Source organism: Aythya marila (genome assembly GCF_965140915.1).
Source record: "Aythya marila genome assembly, chromosome: 22".
Lineage (NCBI taxonomy): Eukaryota > Metazoa > Chordata > Aves > Anseriformes > Anatidae > Aythya > Aythya marila.
Window position 1 is genome coordinate 3,822,666 of NC_139063.1, and position 19,835 is coordinate 3,842,500.

Below are 19,835 nucleotides of genomic sequence, written 5' to 3' on the forward strand. Positions count from 1 at the left end.
CACAGAGCTGGGAAAATGTCATCTGAACTGCTGCTAACCAAGGTGTTGTACGGTCAGTGTAAATGAGACAATGGCGTCCAAGTTATTTTTCAGTCAGCTCAGTCTTTTTGGTGTTTTAAATAAGTTGACTATGTTTGTGCTGGTCAGTTGAATTCTGTTCAGAGGAGCTCGATCTAAAACACCTGCAGGGCTCAGTCTGGAGCACTTCTGATCCGAGGCTGGTTGCTCTGAAAGACTTGCAAAAGGTGGGCAAGGGCCTGGTAAGCTTTGCTCTGCAATTTCTTCACCTGCTGCGATCCTTTGAATCTCTGGCAGAGACCTAATCCCTGGAACAGTTAAAACTTCCAGTGTTCTGCTCAAACGCTCCACCAGAGCCTGCTCATCTTACCCTGCTTACCCTGTTGTGGACTCGTTCATTTACTTCAGGCCAACATTAGCCAACACATGCTAGTATCAAGCACCCAGGACAGTCGTGAACCTTGGATTTCCACGTAATTATCTTGGACGTATCACCATTTCTCAGACTTGCCAACTGAATTTTGGTGCTGTTGCTTTGCAGTCACTGTTGCGGCAACTGGAGATTTCAATTTCCTTAGGCTTCTTGTGCTTTTTCAGGGTGAATACATGCAGGAGGAAAGGCATTCTCTAGCCTTGCCTTCAAAAAAAAAAAAAAAAAAAAAAAAGCTGAACTTTAAAAGCTAATATTGTAATTGCTAGTTTTTGCTATCTTTGAAGAAAGTGGGAACCCTGAAGAATGTTTTATGATTTCCTTTTAAATCTCTATTTAGTTTGTTTTTATCCATCTCAAGTGAGTAGTTTCCCACCTCATATGAGGTTTATGAATTAATTATGGTGAAGCAGAAGTTTTCTGTCGTTCAGAGGCTGAGCCACATTTCTCTTCCAAGTCAAGATCGCATGGACTGCCTCCTCTATGTGTATTGTTGATGCATTCTTCAGTTTCTGGCCTCTAAACTGAATTAAAAGAAGCAAGCAGGAGAATTAGGCCACTGTTTGGCCCATTAGTGAACACTCAGCAAAACAGCTGGGGAACTGTCAGGTTCAGAGACAGGCAGCAGGATAAGAGACATTTGTCAGTTACTTCGGCCTTCAGCAGCCTTCGTTACTGACAATAACATGAACCGAGTTCATTGATTTCAATTTGTAGTATGCCTAAGGGAGAAATGCAGTCTTTCTTGATGGTATATGAGAGAATAGCCCCATGCCTCTTTATTTTTGGCTGATCTGTTTCTCTGTGTGTTGCAGGACCTGTCTGGTTCAATAGATGATCTACCCATGGGTACAGAAGGAGCCCTGAGTCCTGGAGTAAGCACATCAGGGATTTCCAGCAGTCAAGGAGAGCAGAGTAACCCAGCTCAGTCTCCTTTCTCTCCACATACCTCTCCTCACCTGCCAGGCATTAGAGGACCCTCACCATCCCCTGTTGGATCTCCAGCTAGTGTTGCTCAGTCCCGTTCTGGTCCACTTTCACCTGCTGCAGTACCAGGTAACGCTCCTTGGCACGTGTTGATCTCTGGGTACAGTCGTCTCATGCAGCTAGAGAATTAATTAAAATGGTCAGCTGGGAGAAACTGGCCAGTGTCAGTATTATGTGGCTACTGAGATCTTGTGGTCTTTTTTTTTTTTTCTTTAGAACACCTGTAACTTTTAAAGCAGAATGGGTGGGATGGCTGGCAAACCAGCAGTGTTATTTTTGCAGGGTTGATGTGGCTGATCTTGCTCTTCTTTTTCTTTGCTGCGGCTCACGTACCCTTCTGAAGCTGTTTGTAGTTCTGGCTTTTAACGCTCTTGCATCCTGGATTTTGTGGTGTGCAATTTTTGTGATTAACCACTCTCCTTTTTGTGGTGTAGGCAATCAGATGCCGCCCCGACCGCCTAGTGGCCAATCGGACAGTATCATGCATCCTTCCATGAACCAGTCGAGCATAGCGCAAGATCGAGGTATGTGACTTGGGTTAAAAGGTTTAATTGTACAGATTGTTTGTAAAACTAGATGCATAACCAAAAATTACCTGGTCTGATGACATGATTTCTGTGGTGAGATAGCACTTAAAGGCTGCACCAGCTTTATCAGCTGCAAGCGTTTAGGCACCTTGCACTAAATTCAACTGTTACTGGTCCTGTGGCCTCTTAGTGTTCCATCCAAGCTGGTAGTTTGGCTTGGAAGGTGTTTTCTCTGGCTTTTGCAACTCTTTTCTATGAAAGCTAGTTGTCCAGGGTGTATGACCTTAAGCTTCGAAATGAGGAATGGTCGCAACAACACTGCGTGCCTTTTTCTAGTACAAGAATAAGGTTAGCGTGGAGGAAAATGTATGTAAAATTTCAGCTTTCATGGCTGAAAGTATGTAGATGTCACCCAGAGAAAACAAGCAAGCAAACAAAAAAAAAAGAAAACCCTGACAATGACAGAAAGTCCCTAGCATTTGCCAAGTCGTACTGTCTACTCCTGTCATGCCAAGTTTTTTTTTTTTTCCTGGTTAAAACGGGAAATTGAATTTGTTATCTTAGTGGATAACATTGGCACCTTAATAATAACTACTGTAAAATCTGTTTAGTCTGTTGCTGGAAGGATTTTGTTAGTGGGTCCTGTGAATTGCTTCCTAAGAACATGCATGTCCAGTGGCATCTCTGGGTACTTTAATAATTGTCTGCTCCGCTCACTGGGTGACCAGGTTACATGCAGAGGAATCCTCAGATGCCCCAGTACAGCTCACCCCAGCCTGGCTCAGCCTTATCTCCCCGGCAGTCCTCTGGAGGACAGATGCACGCTGGCATGGGGCCATACCAGCAGAACTCCATGGGAAGCTACGGACCCCAGGGTGGGCAGTACGGACCTCAAGGTGAGGCATGGCCGGCTTCTCAAGGTGGGAACTGAGCTCCGTGAATATGAAAGGCCTCTGTCTGTTGTAACATCTTGTCTTTTGATAAATTGTTTTCATCTGTCTCCTAACGCGTGGGTAATGCAAAACAGTACGCTGCTTATGGGCTGGAAGGAACTGTACTTCATGTATCACGTTGAGATTCATGAACTATGTTGCTTTCAGTGCAAGTTGTAATTATAAATGTAGCATCTTTCCCCTGGTTTAAAAAGACGTAGGTAGTACTGTGCAGATGTAGAAAAGAAGAGCCAGTTCTCTTTGGAGGGGAATTAAAATGAGCGTTGTATATTTTGGAAAGGGCTAAGTGAGTTTTTTACATCCTGTCCTGGGCCATTTAGCTCACTGTGCTTAGTTGAGGTTTGGGAGAGTTTCAGACAGCTTTTGAATAGATGTTGTTACTTAGCTGTGTCAAAACACATTTTACGTGGCTTATATCCAAGTACTTTGACTTTTTGTTGAGGTGTTAACACTCCCCCTCATCTCTGTTAGTGATCTTTAAATATTTGCTGATAGAAGATTTTTATGGTGATTCATAAACTTAACTAGTTGAATGATGTTGCCTTCCCCTCTTTTCATCTCCTTAGGAGGTTATCCCAGGCAGCCAAACTACAATGCTATGTCCAATGCCAACTATCCCAGTCCGGGAATGGGAGGAAGCATGAACCCAATGGGAGCAGGGAGCCAGATGCATGGGCAGACTGGTGTGCCACCATACACTGGGCTTCCTCCAGGGAGGATGAGCCATGCCACCATGGGGAACAGACCGTACGGACCTAACATGGCGAATATGCCTCCTCAGGTGGGGACAGGAATGTGCCCCCCACCAGGTGGCATGAATCGCAAAGCACAAGAAGCAGCTGCTGCTGCCATGCATGCTGCTGCCAACTCCATCCAGAACAGGTAAGGAGTGAAATTTCCCTTTGCCAAAGTGTTAAATCCATTCTCTATGTCATATCTGGATTTCAAATTAAATAACCCAGCGTTGTAGGTATAGTGAACCTACATTTCCTTAAAGTTTTAAGGCATTTTCATCTATCTTAACTGTTGGAAAAAAAAAAAAAAAAAGAAGCATAAAGCTTGAATAAGCAGTGTATTTTAATATGTCACTAATGATCTACTTAGGGAACTTTTCATATTCATTGGTGAAATCTGAAATCTGTTTAACTTTGAGATCCCTTAAATTGTTTTGGCTTTCTGGTCTACTTTGTTGCATGAGTGACTTAAAAGATGCTGTGTGTGTGGTAAAGCCCATAAATCTAGCAGACAGCCATCCAGCTGCATTTGTCTGAACCAAGGCATTACTTGTCCAGAGTAATGAACTTCTTCCTTTTAGGGCTTTGATGAGCTGCTGTGGGGAAAGGAGCTGGAATTCAGCACTGAACTTAGCAACTATTTTCTGTGTTGTTCTTTTTTTTTTTAATTGCACATTTCAGAGCAGTTGTATGTGGCCTACCAGAACGTCATGAGAGCCATGAACTTGCTTATAAATTGGGTTTCCCTAACAAAGCTGTTAGATTTAGATGCATTTGTGGTCTGACTAGGCATTGTGCTCTTTATCTTAGTGTTTTTTTTCCCCACAATCTTCTGTCTGATGTTACCTGCTACTGCTAGGAGGTCAGTTTCTGAACACCAATAAAGGCATCAAAGTCTGTCCGTTTGAATAACGTGTCCGAGCGACGGTTGTGTATGAGGTTTTCTGATACATGTACAACAATGCAGCTTGTGTGGATAACAAAAAGGAGAGAAGAGTCATTAAAGAAGGCTGGGGCACTACACTGTCCACCTGTACAAATGTATTCTTACTTAAATGTGCAGGGCTGCAGTATTTGCAGATTCTTTCTTCCCTGTAAAGGTGACTTAACATCTGAAAGTTCAGTTTGAGGATGAAGATTGAGTGAAAATGTTTAGAACTGAAGTCCCTCTTTCAAAATAGGCTGCGTCCCCTTTTCTTTTGAGAGTGAGGTTAAGGCTTTAAGAGTGGTTAAGCTTTTGAAGAAGCACCTGATCTTTGGTCTTTTGCTGGAAAAGTGATCTCCACTTCTGTTGTAGAAAGCGGCTTCTAGTAAACCTGTTTTGTTAGAAGGGAAGATTTTAATGGTTACTATTTAGAGTAAACGTCTCTCTCTTCTTTGCCTTTTCTAGGCCTCCTGGTTATCCCAACATGAACCAAGGGGGAATGATGGGCACTGGACCTCCTTATGGGCAGGGAATTAACAGCATGGCTGGCATGATAAATCCCCAGGGCCCACCCTATCCGATGGGTGGGAATATGGCCAACAACTCTGCAGGTAAGGCAGTGCTGACTCTTGAGCGCTTCATTGACTTCATGGTACTGGATTGAGCATCATTGTAAAAGGTTCTCTGAATTTCCTAGGGATGGCAGCAAGTCCTGAAATGATGGGTCTTGCGGATGTCAAATTAACGCCTGCAACTAAAATGAACAATAAGGCAGATGGGACGCCAAAAGCAGAATCCAAGTCAAAGGTAAAATGCCGCTCCTTTGTTTGTGTTTTACAATGACACGGTGTGTGTATCTGTTAGTGAATGCGGTTCCTGAGAGAAACCTAATTTGATTTGCCTTCTACCCTGAACAAACATCTCATGAGCATGGTTGTCCATGTAGTATGTGATCTGGCTGCTACATGTGGCCATGATTCCCAACTCAAGAGTGTGGCGATTGAGTGGGATGTCCCCTTCTGGGATGTGTTATCTTTTGGAGAGTGGCATATGCTGGCATCTCCTGTTCTGTTTAAGCAAGCTGGCATGAAGTGCTGTTCTCCATATCCCTCTCCAGATGTCTGTATGTTCCCATTTAGATCCTGGGCCAGTCTTGGTTTTATTAACTGGGAGGAGCATGCAGTTTTTGTGTTCGGTGTAAGGAGATTCAACATGAATTGCACTTGAGGCATCATGCCCAAAGGGCTGTGCTTGAGCTGTGCCAGTGGTTCCAAGAGGTTCTTCAGGATTTATTTAAAAGGTTCAAACAGTTGAGCATCCCACTTCTGTGACTCATAAACGGTTCAGAAGTGAAGGGGAGTGTCTATTCCTTCCAGGGCTTGCAGGAGTGTTTCCTAGTCCTTTGCGAGTAATCAAGCTCGCTTGCAAAACAACTGGGTAGTTCTAGGAATTATCACCTGTCCCAGTGAAACTGTGAAAGAAGTGTAAACAGACCCGAGTTTGTTTCTGGTGTAGGCTTGGAGTCAGTTATCACCTCTCAGCTGGGAGGTGGCACGCTGAAGCGTGTTGTTTCACAAACAGACCTCTTACTAGTCTTTTATTAAAGCCAGAAGGAGGCAAGCAAGTTCTTCAAGGAGTATTTTTCTTTGCATTACTGCTACCAGTTTCAAAAGAACCACCAAAAAAAAAAAGCCGTTTCTCACCCTTTACTCTCCTCTGTTGCTACCTCAAGGAAAATACATGCTCTGCAAATTTAACACCTGTAACAGGAGCCTGCATGAAGGTTCAGAGGGTCTCTCCCTTCTGCTCATGTGTTCTGGCATCTGCCTTTCTGTTTATGGGAAACAAGGGCTTGAACGCTCTCGGGCTAGAAGATGCTGGAAGCTGTAACTAAGGGTTGCTCTGTCTGCATGGCCTGCCCTGTTCAAGAATCATCTCATGCTAATGGGCATCCCTCCAGAACATGAAGGGCATAGGTAGTGCTCTTGAGTTCAGGAATATTAATTTTACTTCCATTTGTGATATAAACTCCTTCCCCAAAGAGCCAAATGTCACGTGTTAGCCCTATGACATCCTAATAAACGTGCTGGCTGACTTAACGCTCAGGATGGTGCGTCAGCATCTGTAATGCCCTTTTTAGATCAAGACTGGCTTTAAGCTCTCTAGTAGGTATCTCAAATCTGGCCCAGAGAAAATCAGTGGGACTTCTGGTAGCAAGTCCTAGTAATAGACACTAAGACGATGCAATGGATCCTACACAGCCATATAGGAACTAGTGTGCAATAGTTGTGCTTGGTAGCTGCAAACTTACATTCCATGTTTGTGGGATACGTTAATGCCATATCAGACAGTCTTCCTGGATCCTGATGTGCCATCAGTAGCAAAGTGATACGGGAACTCACATCACATCTGGATAGCTGGAGGTTTCTGCACTTCTGCCAGTAAATGGGGAAGGGAAGAGCAACTGTCTTTGTGGGGGACTCCTCACACGCATTCGTTAAATAGTTGCCTCTAATCTTTTATTTTTCTTTGGGGTGTGTTTGTTTTTACTCCTCTGCTGTCTTCAGCGTCAGTTTATTCTGGCATCTACTGCTTGGGTAAGAGGAGAGGCTGACCAGAGGGCAGTATTCACCATGGCAGAGTGCACAGCCATGGGGAGTCTCATTTGCAGTTGGCTTAGATGTTTCCTCATAAAGGTATATCTAGAGCAAATGTGCCCACAAAGGATCTCTGAGATCTCAGAGAAGAGATGTGAAGTCTCTGAGGTTTGGTTGGTTTCTACAGCATTTGGAAAGCTTTTTCAAGATGCATACTCTGTGAATTCCCTGGGTAGCAGCTGGTTTCTTGATACCTTTGTTGAGTAATACTCATCTTTTAGACTGACATTGATCTGAGACAAGTGTGGGTCTAACATTAAACTGTTCTCAGTATAACAGCAGAACCTTGCACTCTTACCTGGCTGCTTTTTGAACCCACCTTGGATATAAGCTAGCTGGTTTTGTGCTGCTCAGTCCTGATATGTTTCCTTCTCCTAGAAGTCCAGTTCCTCTACTACGACCAATGAGAAGATCACCAAACTCTATGAGCTGGGTGGCGAGCCTGAGAGGAAGATCTGGGTAGATCGTTACCTGGCCTTCACTGAAGAGAAGGCCATGGGCATGACAAACCTCCCAGCGGTAGGCAGAAAACCCTTGGACCTTTACCGGCTCTACATCTCAGTGAAGGAGATTGGAGGATTGACTCAGGTGAGTGAAGAGCAACCAGTGATGACAGTACCTTTATGTTCAGAGCTGACCACTGCTTGGCAGTCACAAGTCAATAGGCAGCAGAGTTCTAAGTTAACTACGTAGCTAGATGTAAACCATTACTTTCAATTTAGCTGTTTCTTTTATTTATTTATTTTTAATAATGCCTGTAAAACCCAGGATCCTCTAAGCGAGCCAAATGTCTGCTCTCCCATTTTCTGGTTAAGAACAGTCTGTGGTGAGATTCAATTTAAGAGCTCTTTTTCCCAGCTTTATCCATTGCAAAGATTGGTGACACTGTCTTTGTCTTTGCAGCTGGCTGTTAACTGACCTCATGGCTAATTCGATTTGCTACTTTTTGTTATCCCTTCCTGTTTGAAAAGTTTTCTGTAGGTGAGGAAGAGAGGGTACTAGTTTTTGGTTTTGAATGCAACTGTATCTGCTCTGCTTAGCCCTTACTGAATCCTTTGTTTTAGATGGCAAGTGATGATTTCTCCCCAGAAAAATTCTTGGAGGAGCTGTAGCTGGGATTTTGAGTTTAGAGCCTCTTGTTTGGTTGTGCAGGTCAACAAAAACAAGAAATGGCGCGAGTTAGCCACAAATCTCAATGTGGGCACGTCCAGCAGTGCAGCTAGTTCTTTGAAGAAGCAGTACATCCAGTGTCTCTATGCCTTTGAGTGCAAGATTGAGCGAGGTGAAGACCCCCCTCCAGATATCTTTGCAGCTGCCGATTCAAAGAAGTCTCAGACTAAGATACAGCCTCCTTCTCCAGGTGAGTTTGGACACTGCTTTAAGGTGTGAAATCAATGTTTGAACCAGGTCTCTAGAACTGCATGCCTGACTCCTTGTGCTGTGGGTCAGGCTGGTTCCAACCTTCCACAAAGCCCCCGTGTCTGCTTTTAATTGGATGTTCTCTGGATGTGTAGATTAAATACTTTTGTGATGTGGGAGCTAATGATACTGGGTATAAGTCGAGCCTGTTGGGGTAGTTTAGTTTTGTGTCCCACCTCTGTACCTAGGCATATGAAGAATTAAAACATACATATACATCTAAGCTTACCAGTCCATCACAGCCTTAAAAGAATCTGAAGGAGAGAGAAGTCTAGAGTCAGATCTTCCAGGTGTTCTCTGCTTACTCTAACAGCATCCCTTGTTGTTTCTGCTTAGCTTTGGGAACTTCTAGAAAAAGTTGTGCTTGTTTTGATTATGTGAGTTCTACCTTCTTGGGAGTAAATGGTTGGTGTGGGTGTGCACTCGTCTTCCTCATGAATTACTTCTTTCTGTCTTCAGCAGGAGACAGCGAGGACTTTCAGAGGCTTTGTGCCCAGAGAGCTTTGTAAGCCTGTTATGAGTTAAATGCTCTAGAATTTAAGCCCTTTAAAATGAACTTCTAAAAAGTTAATAATTCATTAATCCCTATGCTGTTGTTTAAATCTGGTGGGGTGCTCCAGTTTCTGAATATTTAGCATAGTGTTCAATTCAGATTTGTTTTTTTTAAAAAAAAAAAAAAAAAAAAAAGACTGGGCCAGCAGTGCATGCTGTACTCTTTAGTCTTTGGAAAGTCTGATCATTTGTCTCATTTGCATTGAGATCGTTGCTTGAATTGCTGCTGAACTTGCCAACCACTTATGCTTCAGTTTTCCAGCTTGTCTTATAAGTAAAACTCTCAGATGCCTTTTCTGGTCAGGAGCTTGTTCATGTAGGTGAAATAAAAACTTTGATGCTTTGAAGTTCCTGTAATGTTCGGAAGAAAAAAAAAAAAGCCTTTTTGGTGCTGAAGCTTGGCATCATCTTAGTCTAGCTCTGGAGGAGTGGAATAATGAACCCTTTTTTGATTGTACTGCAGTTGTCTCAGCCTTGTTAAGCCCTTGATTTAAAGTGTGCCTGTCCAAATATACTGTTAACAGCTATATCTATCTATCCTCTCGGTTACAGAGTTTTTCTTAAAATAATAATAATAATATCTTTTTACCAGTCAGGAAACCTGTCCCAGTGTAGCTTCAATCTTGGTGTATTCTGCAAGAGAAAATGACTTTTTGTCATTAGACTAAACTTCTGTCTAAAGTGGTGTCTGAGTTCCACTTAAACTAGAACCCGAATCCCTCCCCACTTTCTTTCCAAAACCTCTTTCTTTCCCCCTGAGATACCAGGCAGTGGAACAAAGAAGTTAAAAGCATTTGGAGTTTATTTGGAGAGGTCTGAGATGTTTAAGAAGCCACTAAAGACTTCTTGCAGCACTAGGTGCCTGTCAGAATGGATTAGATGGTGCATCAGTTTTATTTATTTATTTATTAGCTAATGTGGTGGTATGTGCAAGTCCTGAGTTTGCCTTCTAGGGCTGTGGTACAGCTGATACCTTCAGCGCATCGGCAGTAGGAATTCACAGGGTTCCTATCCCAAACTCTGCATGTTTGTGCAGCCCTGTTGCCTTAGTCCATCGGTTTGCGAGTCCATCCGGTGTGAGGACTGTTTTCTATTTCCTTTTTAAACTGCTCTCACCGCTTATCTTACTCCAGATTCCTGCAGCCAGGAGTATGCAGAAACAGCACTGCAGCATGGTTGCTGTGACCCTTTCAGCCTTATCACTTAGCTCCTCTTTCGTTTTCCTTTTCTTCTTCTCTCTTGCCCCCCTGGATTAGCAGGAACGAGGATGAAGGGCACAGCTCAAAGGGCTCTCCCATCCTTAGCTCCAGGCTTAAGAGCTGTCTCAAAACAATGAGTCCCAGTGGGCACAGCTCTTCAGGGGTGCCTGAGGCTCTTTGAGCAGCATCCTCCAGACTTGCACGGGGAGAGGAGTTCCCATTCCTGGGGGATAACTTCCCTGTTTGAAAAATAAGTGCCAGAAGTGGTGCGTTCTGGAATCCCATCATTTGGCTGAGGGTCTCCGTCATCCCATGCTGACGTGGGTGACTTTGCTTTCCTTGCAGACTTCATAACCTGTTGGTTTACGCTTCGTTTGATCCTATTCCATAAAAATGAACTTTTCAGAAGTTGGTGAATGGTGGAGGTGATGCCACGTGGTTGTGCACAGCCCGCTTGTGGTGGCCGTAGAGGATCTGCAGGCCCTGCTGGCCACTGGTCCGGGCTGCGCTCCTAGCGACCCAGCCGCTTTCCATGCAAGCGACGTTCACAACCCTCAGAAAACAAAAGTGTTTACAGAAAGGCCTCTGAAGTGGACTGGGGATTGCCTTGTGGGCACTCAGCATGGGTTTGCCATGAACCATCTTGGGTTCCCGCTCGCAAACTGCAGCGTGTCCCCGGGGAGGCGTAATCAGCCTGCCGTTGGGTTTAATTCCCAGAGCACGGAGCTGGCCCGGCTCCAACCGTGTGTAAATTTGTGAGTGGGAGGGACAGCGGGGGGTGGGGACAAACACCAAATGGCAGCGACGCGGGGAATGTCTCGGGGCCTCTTCCTGCCGATGCCAGCATTTGTAAGGCGGCGCGGAGACGAGCAGCGAATTCCTGGGGGAAGCGAGCGGAACTGAACCGCTGCCGCCGAGGGAAGGAGGGCGGCGGGGAGAGCTCATGAATGAAACTCCCCGCTGGGCCTGCCTCTGCCCTTCCTTCTGCCGAGACCTCCCCGGGCTGAGAGGGAGTCGCCGAGAAGGAGGACAGGGTGCCAGGAAGGTGGGGTGTAAACAAACATGCCCTGGACGTGACCTCGGAGGATTTTAATGAATAGCTGAAATGAGTCATCAGCCAGCAGGGCTGAAGCTGAGGGATATCGGGTGCTGGGGATGGTAACTAATGGAAACATTAATTAAGAGTTCAGCTCTTGCCAGCTGCCAGGAGCGTATAAACCTGAGAGCTGCCACTGTCACAGGGATCCAGGGGCAGGGCAGAGCTCCTGGAGCTCCGGCACTGCTGGATTACACGCCATGGCCGAGAGTTTTGATGAAAGCTTAGTGGAGTTTTGATGAAAGCTTACCGGAGCGTAGAGCAACCCCTCCGAGCCGGGGAACTTGCTGGGCAGGTTTCGGCATTCGGTGAAAGATCCGGCATCTCCGGCATTCCCTGTTCCAGGAATCCTTGGGAGTGGTGCTCGAATTCACCTGCATGAGCTAACCCCAGTCCAAGGGCAGAGCAGACAGAGGAGCCTTGTTATAGTTACAGTGACTTCAGCAGCAGTCCTGCAGTTCCCATCGCTTGCAAAGATTGGAAGTATCACAGGAGAGGGCTCAAACCCGCCTTCCCTTGGGTAGAAAGAGAATGTGATGGTGAGGGGTCAAGGGTTGTCCCTTGGCAAGAAGCAATGCGTTCCCTACCACACTGTAGAGCCTCAGCCTTTGAAGCTGGAGAGCTTGGGCAGCTCAGCACAGTGACAGGGTGATGTGGTGGTGTGTAAAAAGGAACAAAGTGAAGTAGTGATACAAATTAGTGTGTCCTCAGCTTTACGTTACTATACAGGGTTCTTCTGGGAGGTCTGGCCCACCGTGTCCTTGTAAGCATTGAACTCCTTGAAGTTTTTTGGCCATGTTTCATATGTCCTTCTTCAAGGACTATTCACTGTTCTAGAGGCTGATGTTCTGGGAGGTTCTGGGTTACATCTGTAGGGTGCAGAGCTGCTCACACCACGTTTCTGTTCTTGCAGCGGGTTCAGGCTCGATGCAAGGGCCTCAGACACCTCAGTCCACCAGCAGCTCCATGGCAGAAGGAGGAGACTTGAAGCCACCAACTCCAGCATCTACGCCACACAGTCAGATGCCCCCTTTGCCAGGCATCAGGTACAAAAGCACCGCACCCTCTTCCACCATGCTGGACACGAGCTGTGACCGTGAGGTTGCTTCAGCATCGCTACCACAGATGGCTGGAGCCTTAAGTGCCTGCTTTGATGGGGCTCCTTGGCTTTGCTCTTTGTTAATGGCTCACACAAACAGTGTTGACTCTCTGTGTGAATAATCATTGCCTTTGAGACTGGGGCTGAGGATAGTATTGTAGAAGGGCAGTTCTTCATGCCTCTGTTGGAGGAGCATGACCACGGATCTTCTAGGGAACCCAACAACTGAGAGGGAATGTGTGGGGAGAAGAATCTTGAAGCATTGTGGATCTCTATAGTCCTGTGTTTCTGATGTGTGTTGTTTTTTTTTTTAATCAGGAGTAACTCGGTGGGCCTTCAGGATGCCTTTACAGATGGCAGTGATCCCACGTTCCAGAAGCGGAACTCCATGACTCCAAATCCAGGGTACCAGCCCAGCATGAATACCTCCGACATGATGGGTCGCATGTCTTATGAGCCAAATAAAGATCCTTACAGCAGTATGAGGAAAGGTGAGGAAGTCCACGTGTGCTGCTCTCCCTTTTCTCCACGAGCACTAATGCCTGAATCTGGCTGAATGCTGGAATGTGCTGTGGGAGCCTTCTGCTTGCCCTTCTTCAACAAAAGAAGGGACGTATCTCTCTATTGCAGAGATTAACATGTTTATCGATCCTTCTTTCAATCTTTCAGCTCCAGGAAGCGATCCCTTCATGTCCTCAGGGCAGGGCCCCAACAGTGGTATGGGTGACCCTTACAATCGTGCTGCAGGTCCAGGGATGGGTAACATGGCCATGGGACAGCGGCCACACTATCCCTACGGAGGTCCTTACGACAGAGTGAGGTGGGTACTTGAACCCAGGGAAATCCTGACTTGCTTGACTCACATGAAACGATTACTTTGTAATTGCTACTGTGACTTTTCTGACCATCCTTTTTCAATTGAGGTGAATCTAAGCAGACGTATGGTTTTCTTCTGTTTGTTTCCATGTAGGACGGAGCCTGGCATGGGACCTGAGGGCAACTTAGCAGCTGGAACTCCACAGCCAAACATCATGCCTTCCACCCCGGAATCGGGGATGTATTCTCCCAGCCGCTACCCGCAGCAGCAACAGCAGCAGCAAAGGTGTGTGTGGGGTGTTGCCACAAACAGCTCTTCCCAGCTCAAGAGCTCTGAGACTGAAAGTGAAGCGTGTATCTGATGAGAAAAATAATGCATCTCTTCCTTCTCTAGACATGATTCCTATGGCAATCAATTCTCCTCTCAAGGCACATCCTCGGGCAGCCCCTTCCCTAGCCAGCAAACTACCATGTATCAACAGCAACAGCAGGTAGGTTACCAGAAATGAGGAGTTTTATATGTGCAAAGTGGATAAAAGGAGGGTGATGAAAACTCTATGCTGTTTGCTTTATAAATGTGTAGGTGTTGGACAGAATTAAGAACCTTGTACAGGAGGCTTTCTTGCCAGTTTCCAAATAGGTTAAAGGACGTTTTAATTAGTGTTTCCAGTGTTGCGTTAGGAAAATGGAATACATGTATTGTGAGAATACAGCTAGTTCGTAGATGTGCATGCTCTGGTCAGGGAACGGGAGATCAGGAAGCTTTACTGGGCTCCTCTAGAAGTGTCTGAGTCCCATACTGTTTCTGCAACGCTTCTTGGTGAAAGTGATGAAATGAACTTTTTAGGAATAGATGTTTCATCATTCTGGGCAACCCAGGATTTTTTTGTCTCTACTTCACTGAGCCTGCAGATAAAGGCTCTGGGCCTGCCTGCACACCTGCAGTGCCCCACTGCTTTTTACTTGTTTTCCTCAAAACTATCAACTTTTTTTCAGGGCAGAGTTTGAATGAATGTGTATCTCTTTCCTTAATCCTTATATATGACTTGCTGTTGGTGTCAGTGCCAAGACCCATAATGTTTTCATGATAATTTTGAGCCCTCTAGTTTAGGAGAGTATAGAGAGGGCACTTGCAGAGCTGTGCTAAGAATAATTCCAACTGCTCTGCAGTTTGGCTCTGCAACCAGAGCCATGGGGCTGTGAGCCAAGAGTTCGAGTTACTCTGGTACTTGTCATCTTTGAAGCCCTAGAGCTCCATCTGAAGCCAGTCATGACAGTAGAGCTGCTGAGTTGACTGTATAACAGAGCACAGATCCTTGGAGGCAAGAGAGATCGTGGATTTTAATTTTGTCTCAGCAATTGACTGCTTTCTCTTTTTGCACTTAAAAGAAGCAGGGGGGGGAGAATAGTTCTTGCTCCTTTCGTTGGCATGTTTTGAAATCTACAGGAAAGGAAGAAGCAGGAAGTACAACAGTTTTTAACGTATCTTGTTTGATACTTCAGCAGAAATCTGTTTTCTAAGAAATGGAGGGTCTGATAAAATTCCTGGACTTGAAAGGATACAAATACCTGTACACAGTATGGTTTGTGGTGAACGTATGGTGGAGCCCAGTCTTTTCTACAGGAAAGTCCTTTCTGTGGGCAGATTTCTGCCCTTGAGGCATCCCTGTAGAACCCACAAGGAAACTACGCAGCCAGCCACAAGGAATTGGTCTTGGCTTGTAAAACTGAAAGACTGATCCAACTCGCAGTGGATATGGCTAACTAGCTACGAGACAAGTCTTGCCCTCGTACAGGCGATGCTGTGGAGCAGGTCCTCTGGCTCTGAGCATTCCTACCCACCGAGTTCGGGTTGCCTGTTTCTGCCTAGATAATCTCACCTTGTCGATGCCTTTTCTTTTTCCATCTAGAACTACAAGCGACCGATGGATGGCAGCTACGGCCCGCCCGCCAAGCGGCACGAAGGGGAGATGTACAACGTCCCGTACAGCGCCGGGCAGGGGCAGACGCAGCAGCAGCTGCCTCCAGCACAGACCCAGCAGCCGAGCCAGCAGCAAACTGCGCAGCCGTCTCCCCAGCAGGACTTGTATAACCAGTATGGGAGTACATACCCTGCTGCTGACCGCCGATCTGCCGGAGGGCCACAGAACCAGTTCCCATTCCAATTTGGCAGAGACAGGGTCTCGGCTCCCCCGGGCTCCAATGCTCAGCAAAACATGCCTCCTCAGATGATGGGTGGCCCCATCCAGTCTGCTCCAGAGGGCCCCCAGCAAGGCGCCATGTGGCAAGGGCGCAACGAAATAGGGTACAGCTATCCAAATCGGCAGAGCACTGGCTCTGCGCCCCAGGGGCCTGCTTATCACGGAGTGACTCGAACAGATGAAATTCTGCATTCAGAACAGAGGGTAAACCACGAGGGACCGTGGTCCTCCCACGGGAACCGGCAACCTCCTTACGGTCCCTCTGCCCCCGTGCCCCCGATGACCAGGCCCCCTCAGTCTAACTACCAGACCCCTCCTAGCATGCAGAATCACATTCCTCAGGTATCCAGCCCAGCACCTCTGCCCAGACCTCTGGAGAATCGCACTTCTCCCAGTAAATCTCCATTCCTGCACTCGGGGATGAAAATGCAGAAGGCAGGACCACCAGTCCCGGCCTCGCATATAACACCAGCAGCTGTACAGCCTCCCATGATCCGACGAGACATCACCTTCCCTCCGGGATCAGTAGAAGCTACGCAACCTGTACTGAAGCAAAGGAGGCGGCTGACAGCAAAAGATATTGGTAAGAGGAAACTCCTGCTTTTCTGCTTGTGCCCATCAAAGGGTGGGTGCTGCCATTACTCTCTGGTGCAGCAGTGCCAAACGGTAGGGCTCTGCTGGCTTTATACAGGGTGTGCATTGCGAGTTAGTTGTGTTATCAGACATAATGTTCGTGCTCGGCATTGTCTGCAGAGAGGTTGCTTTTGCGTACAGTCTGTACAACATCTTAAGTGGGCTCTGCTCTTCGTGGGACCAGAAAGCAGTATCAAGTATCTCCTTTTTGTTTTTAAACTCCAGGAGCTGGAAGTATCATGTGTTTATATTACAGGAACTCCTGAAGCCTGGAGAGTGATGATGTCTCTGAAGTCCGGGCTGCTAGCTGAAAGTACGTGGGCCTTAGATACCATAAACATCCTGCTCTATGATGACAACAGCATAATGACCTTCAACCTCAGCCAGGTGGGTGCAGATGCTCTCTGATGCAGGTCTTTGAAGTGCTAATTTGGTACAGTTTTCTGTCAATGAGATAGCAAAGAGCAGCTCATGCCCTTGTAGGACCGTATTCCCAGGTGTCCCTCTACCTGTGGAGGTCTGAAGAGTGCTCCAGGTCCAGGGAGCTGTGTGCTGGTTACTCACTGCCCTGTGTATTTACATTTTGTTGGCGTGCAAGTGCATGCTGTCTCCTCTCTGGTGAGACACATTGCCTCTAACACAGAGGGGAATATTCCTCTAAAACAGAAAGGGAAGAAGGGTGGGGAGGCCAAAATGGGCTTTGTAGCAAGGTCACTGTGAAGGGCTGGAGGTTTTATGTTCTGGTGTTCATGACTTCCCCTCCAGCTCTGTCTTTCCCTCTGGGTCAGTGCACAGCAAGGCCTTGGGTGCCAGTCTGGAGGCCCAGCCTGTCTGTTAGTGGCCACGTTGCCAAATGTGGCTGTCGTAGAAACCATTCTACAGTCCCCTAAAGGCTCTTTTGCTTAGTGCACTGCCCTTCTCCTTCCTGTGTATTAACCAGAGAGGAAAGGAAACCAAGAGCCACGTTTGTTTGCACAGGTATGTGTGTGTGGAGTTGGGCGGGTTGGATACTGACAGTCAGTGTCTGTTTTCCCATTGTTCTTTTCTCAGAGGATGGAAGGCTCTCTTTTGCAAACAGTTTACTTGCCAGCATGAAAAGATCCCGTTAATTAACAGTGCCACTTAAATTCTTTGCCCTTTATGAACTGCTTTCCCAGTTGCTCATATTGGCCAATGTTGTTTTCTGATCACTGTTCCCTTCCTTCCTTTCCCCTCTTGTTTTTTTCCTCCCTTGTAGCTGCCAGGCTTGCTGGAACTCTTGGTGGAGTATTTCCGGCGCTGCCTGATCGAGATCTTTGGAATCCTGAAGGAATACGAGGTGGGAGACCCAGGGCAAAGAACACTATTAGATCCCGAAAGGTTCTGCAGATCTTCATCTTCCTCTCATGAAGAAGGGGAGGAGGATGACGAACCACGGAGCCTGAACTGTGAGGAGGAGGAAGAGGATGAGGAAGAGGAGGAGGCTGCGTTTTCAGGCAAGGACAAAGTACCTCTAGAGAGCAGCGAGGAGAAACTAGTTAGTAAATTTGACAAGCTTCCAGTCAAGGTCGTGCAGAAAAATGACCCGTTTGTGGTAGATTATTCAGACAAGCTGGGGCGAGTGCAGGAGTTCGACAGTGGACTGCTGCACTGGCGGATCGGTGGCGGAGATACCACCGAGCACATTCAGACCCACTTTGAGAGCAAGATGGAGCTACCTTTGCCTCACAAACGAGCTTCCTGCAACTCTGTCTTGAGGAAACGTTCAGCAGCTGAGAGCAATCCAAGCACTAGGGAAGGAGAGACCCTTCCATCTGACAGCTCCTCGGAGAAGAGGATAACTGCCACCATGGACGACATGCTTTCGGCGCGTCCGGGCTCCCTGTCAGGGGAGGAGGAAGAGGTCAAAGCTTCAGAAACTGCGAAGGAAAGCAGCAAGTTTCCATTTGGCATTAGTCCAGCTCAGAGCCACAGAAATATAAAAATTCTGGAGGACGAACCTCACAGTAAAGACGAGACACCTCTCTGCACCCTCCTAGACTGGCAGGACTCTCTGGCGAAGCGCTGCATCTGTGTCTCTAATATCATCAGGAGTTTATCGTTTGTGCCGGGCAATGACTTTGAAATGTCTAAACACCCCGGGCTGCTGCTGATTCTAGGGAAACTGATTCTCTTACACCACAAGCATCCAGAGCGCAAGCAGGCACCCCTGACCTACGAGAAAGAGGAGGAGCAGGACCAAGGGGTGAGCTGCAACAAGGTGGAGTGGTGGTGGGACTGCTTGGAGATGCTGCGTGAAAACACACTGGTCACGTTGGCCAACATTTCTGGCCAGCTGGACCTCTCCCCTTACCCAGAAAGCATCTGTTTGCCTATCCTGGATGGACTCCTCCACTGGGCGGTCTGTCCGTCAGCAGAGGCCCAGGATCCCTTTCCAACGCTGGGGCCAAATGCTGTCCTCTCCCCTCAGAGACTGGTTTTGGAAACACTCAGCAAACTCAGCATCCAGGACAACAATGTGGATTTGATTCTTGCAACTCCCCCCTTCAGTCGCTTGGAGAAGCTGTACAGCACCATGGTGCGTTTCCTTAGTGACAGAAAGAACCCGGTGTGTCGAGAGATGGCTGTGGTACTACTGGCCAACTTGGCACAGGGGGACAGCCTGGCAGCAAGAGCGATTGCTGTGCAGAAGGGCAGCATTGGCAACTTGCTGGGCTTCTTGGAGGACAGCCTGGCCGCCACGCAGTTCCAGCAGAGCCAGGCCGGCTTGATGCACATGCAGAACCCACCCTTTGAGTCGACGAGCGTGGACATGATGCGCCGAGCTGCTCGGGCGCTGCTCGCCCTGGCCAAGGTGGACGAGAACCACTCAGAGTTCACGTTATACGAGTCGCGGCTGTTGGACATCTCCGTGTCGCCTTTGATGAACTCTTTGGTTTCACAAGTTATTTGTGATGTACTGTTTTTAATTGGCCAGTCATGACAGCTGTGGGATCCGAGACCCTGTGTGCGTGTGCGTGAGTGGAGAACTTAGAAACTGACTGTTGCCCTTTATTTATGCAAAACCACCTCAGAATCCACTGTCTGCCCTGCGCTGTCCTGCTTCTCCCTTGGGGAAAGATGTCCCCAGTCCCTCTCCCCTTCCCCAGCCCTTCAAATTTGTCCTGAATCCCTTATTAAAGGAGACAAAGTTCTGTCTACATAGAAGACTTTTTTTTATTTTAACCAAAGTTACTGTCGTTTACAGTGAGTTTGGGGAAAAACGACTTGCCGTGTTATCACATTGACAGGCACCACTTTCATAACTGTTTTTAATGGTAAACTCTGAAGGACAAAAGTGACTGCTGAACTCTGTGTGGTTTATTGTTGTACATTCACAATCTTGCAGGAACCAAGAAGTTACCAGTTGTGAACAGACCTTGTCCAAGGGAGGCCTGTGCAGTAGCGTGTAGAACTTCATGTACTGTACACCTTAAACTGTAAACATACTGTAATAATGTCTCACATGGAAAAAAAAACGCTGGATCAGCAGCAAGCTGTAGTTTTTAAAAATGTTTTTAGTTAATGTTGAGGAGAAAAAAGGCTTTTCCCCCAAAGTATCATGTGTGAA

At 46.9% G+C, this 19,835-nt stretch overlaps 1 protein-coding gene across 3 annotated transcripts in view; it reads left to right on the forward strand.

The window, feature by feature from the left end:
- ARID1A (AT-rich interaction domain 1A) overlaps nt 1-19,835 on the forward strand; it is a 61,033-nt gene that overhangs the window by 40,608 nt on the left and 590 nt on the right. For 2 of the 3 annotated variants that reach the window (XM_082777431.1, XM_082777429.1), the window contains 16 exons: nt 1,264-1,504; nt 1,870-1,959; nt 2,691-2,858; nt 3,482-3,797; nt 5,040-5,185; nt 5,272-5,381; nt 7,610-7,819; nt 8,384-8,591; nt 12,411-12,543; nt 12,915-13,087; nt 13,266-13,416; nt 13,567-13,698; nt 13,807-13,903; nt 15,323-16,196; nt 16,503-16,633; nt 17,484-19,835. The exon at nt 17,484-19,835 is cut by the window's right edge and continues 590 nt beyond it. In XM_082777431.1, coding sequence (XP_082633557.1) covers nt 1,264-1,504; nt 1,870-1,959; nt 2,691-2,858; nt 3,482-3,797; nt 5,040-5,185; nt 5,272-5,381; nt 7,610-7,819; nt 8,384-8,591; nt 12,411-12,543; nt 12,915-13,087; nt 13,266-13,416; nt 13,567-13,698; nt 13,807-13,903; nt 15,323-16,196; nt 16,503-16,633; nt 17,484-19,208 — 4,905 coding nt within the window. In that variant the 3' untranslated portion in view covers nt 19,209-19,835. The remainder of the gene's footprint in view (nt 1-1,263; nt 1,505-1,869; nt 1,960-2,690; nt 2,859-3,481; nt 3,798-5,039; nt 5,186-5,271; nt 5,382-7,609; nt 7,820-8,383; nt 8,592-12,410; nt 12,544-12,914; nt 13,088-13,265; nt 13,417-13,566; nt 13,699-13,806; nt 13,904-15,322; nt 16,197-16,502; nt 16,634-17,483) is intronic. The other variant, XM_082777430.1, reaches the window with a different exon arrangement.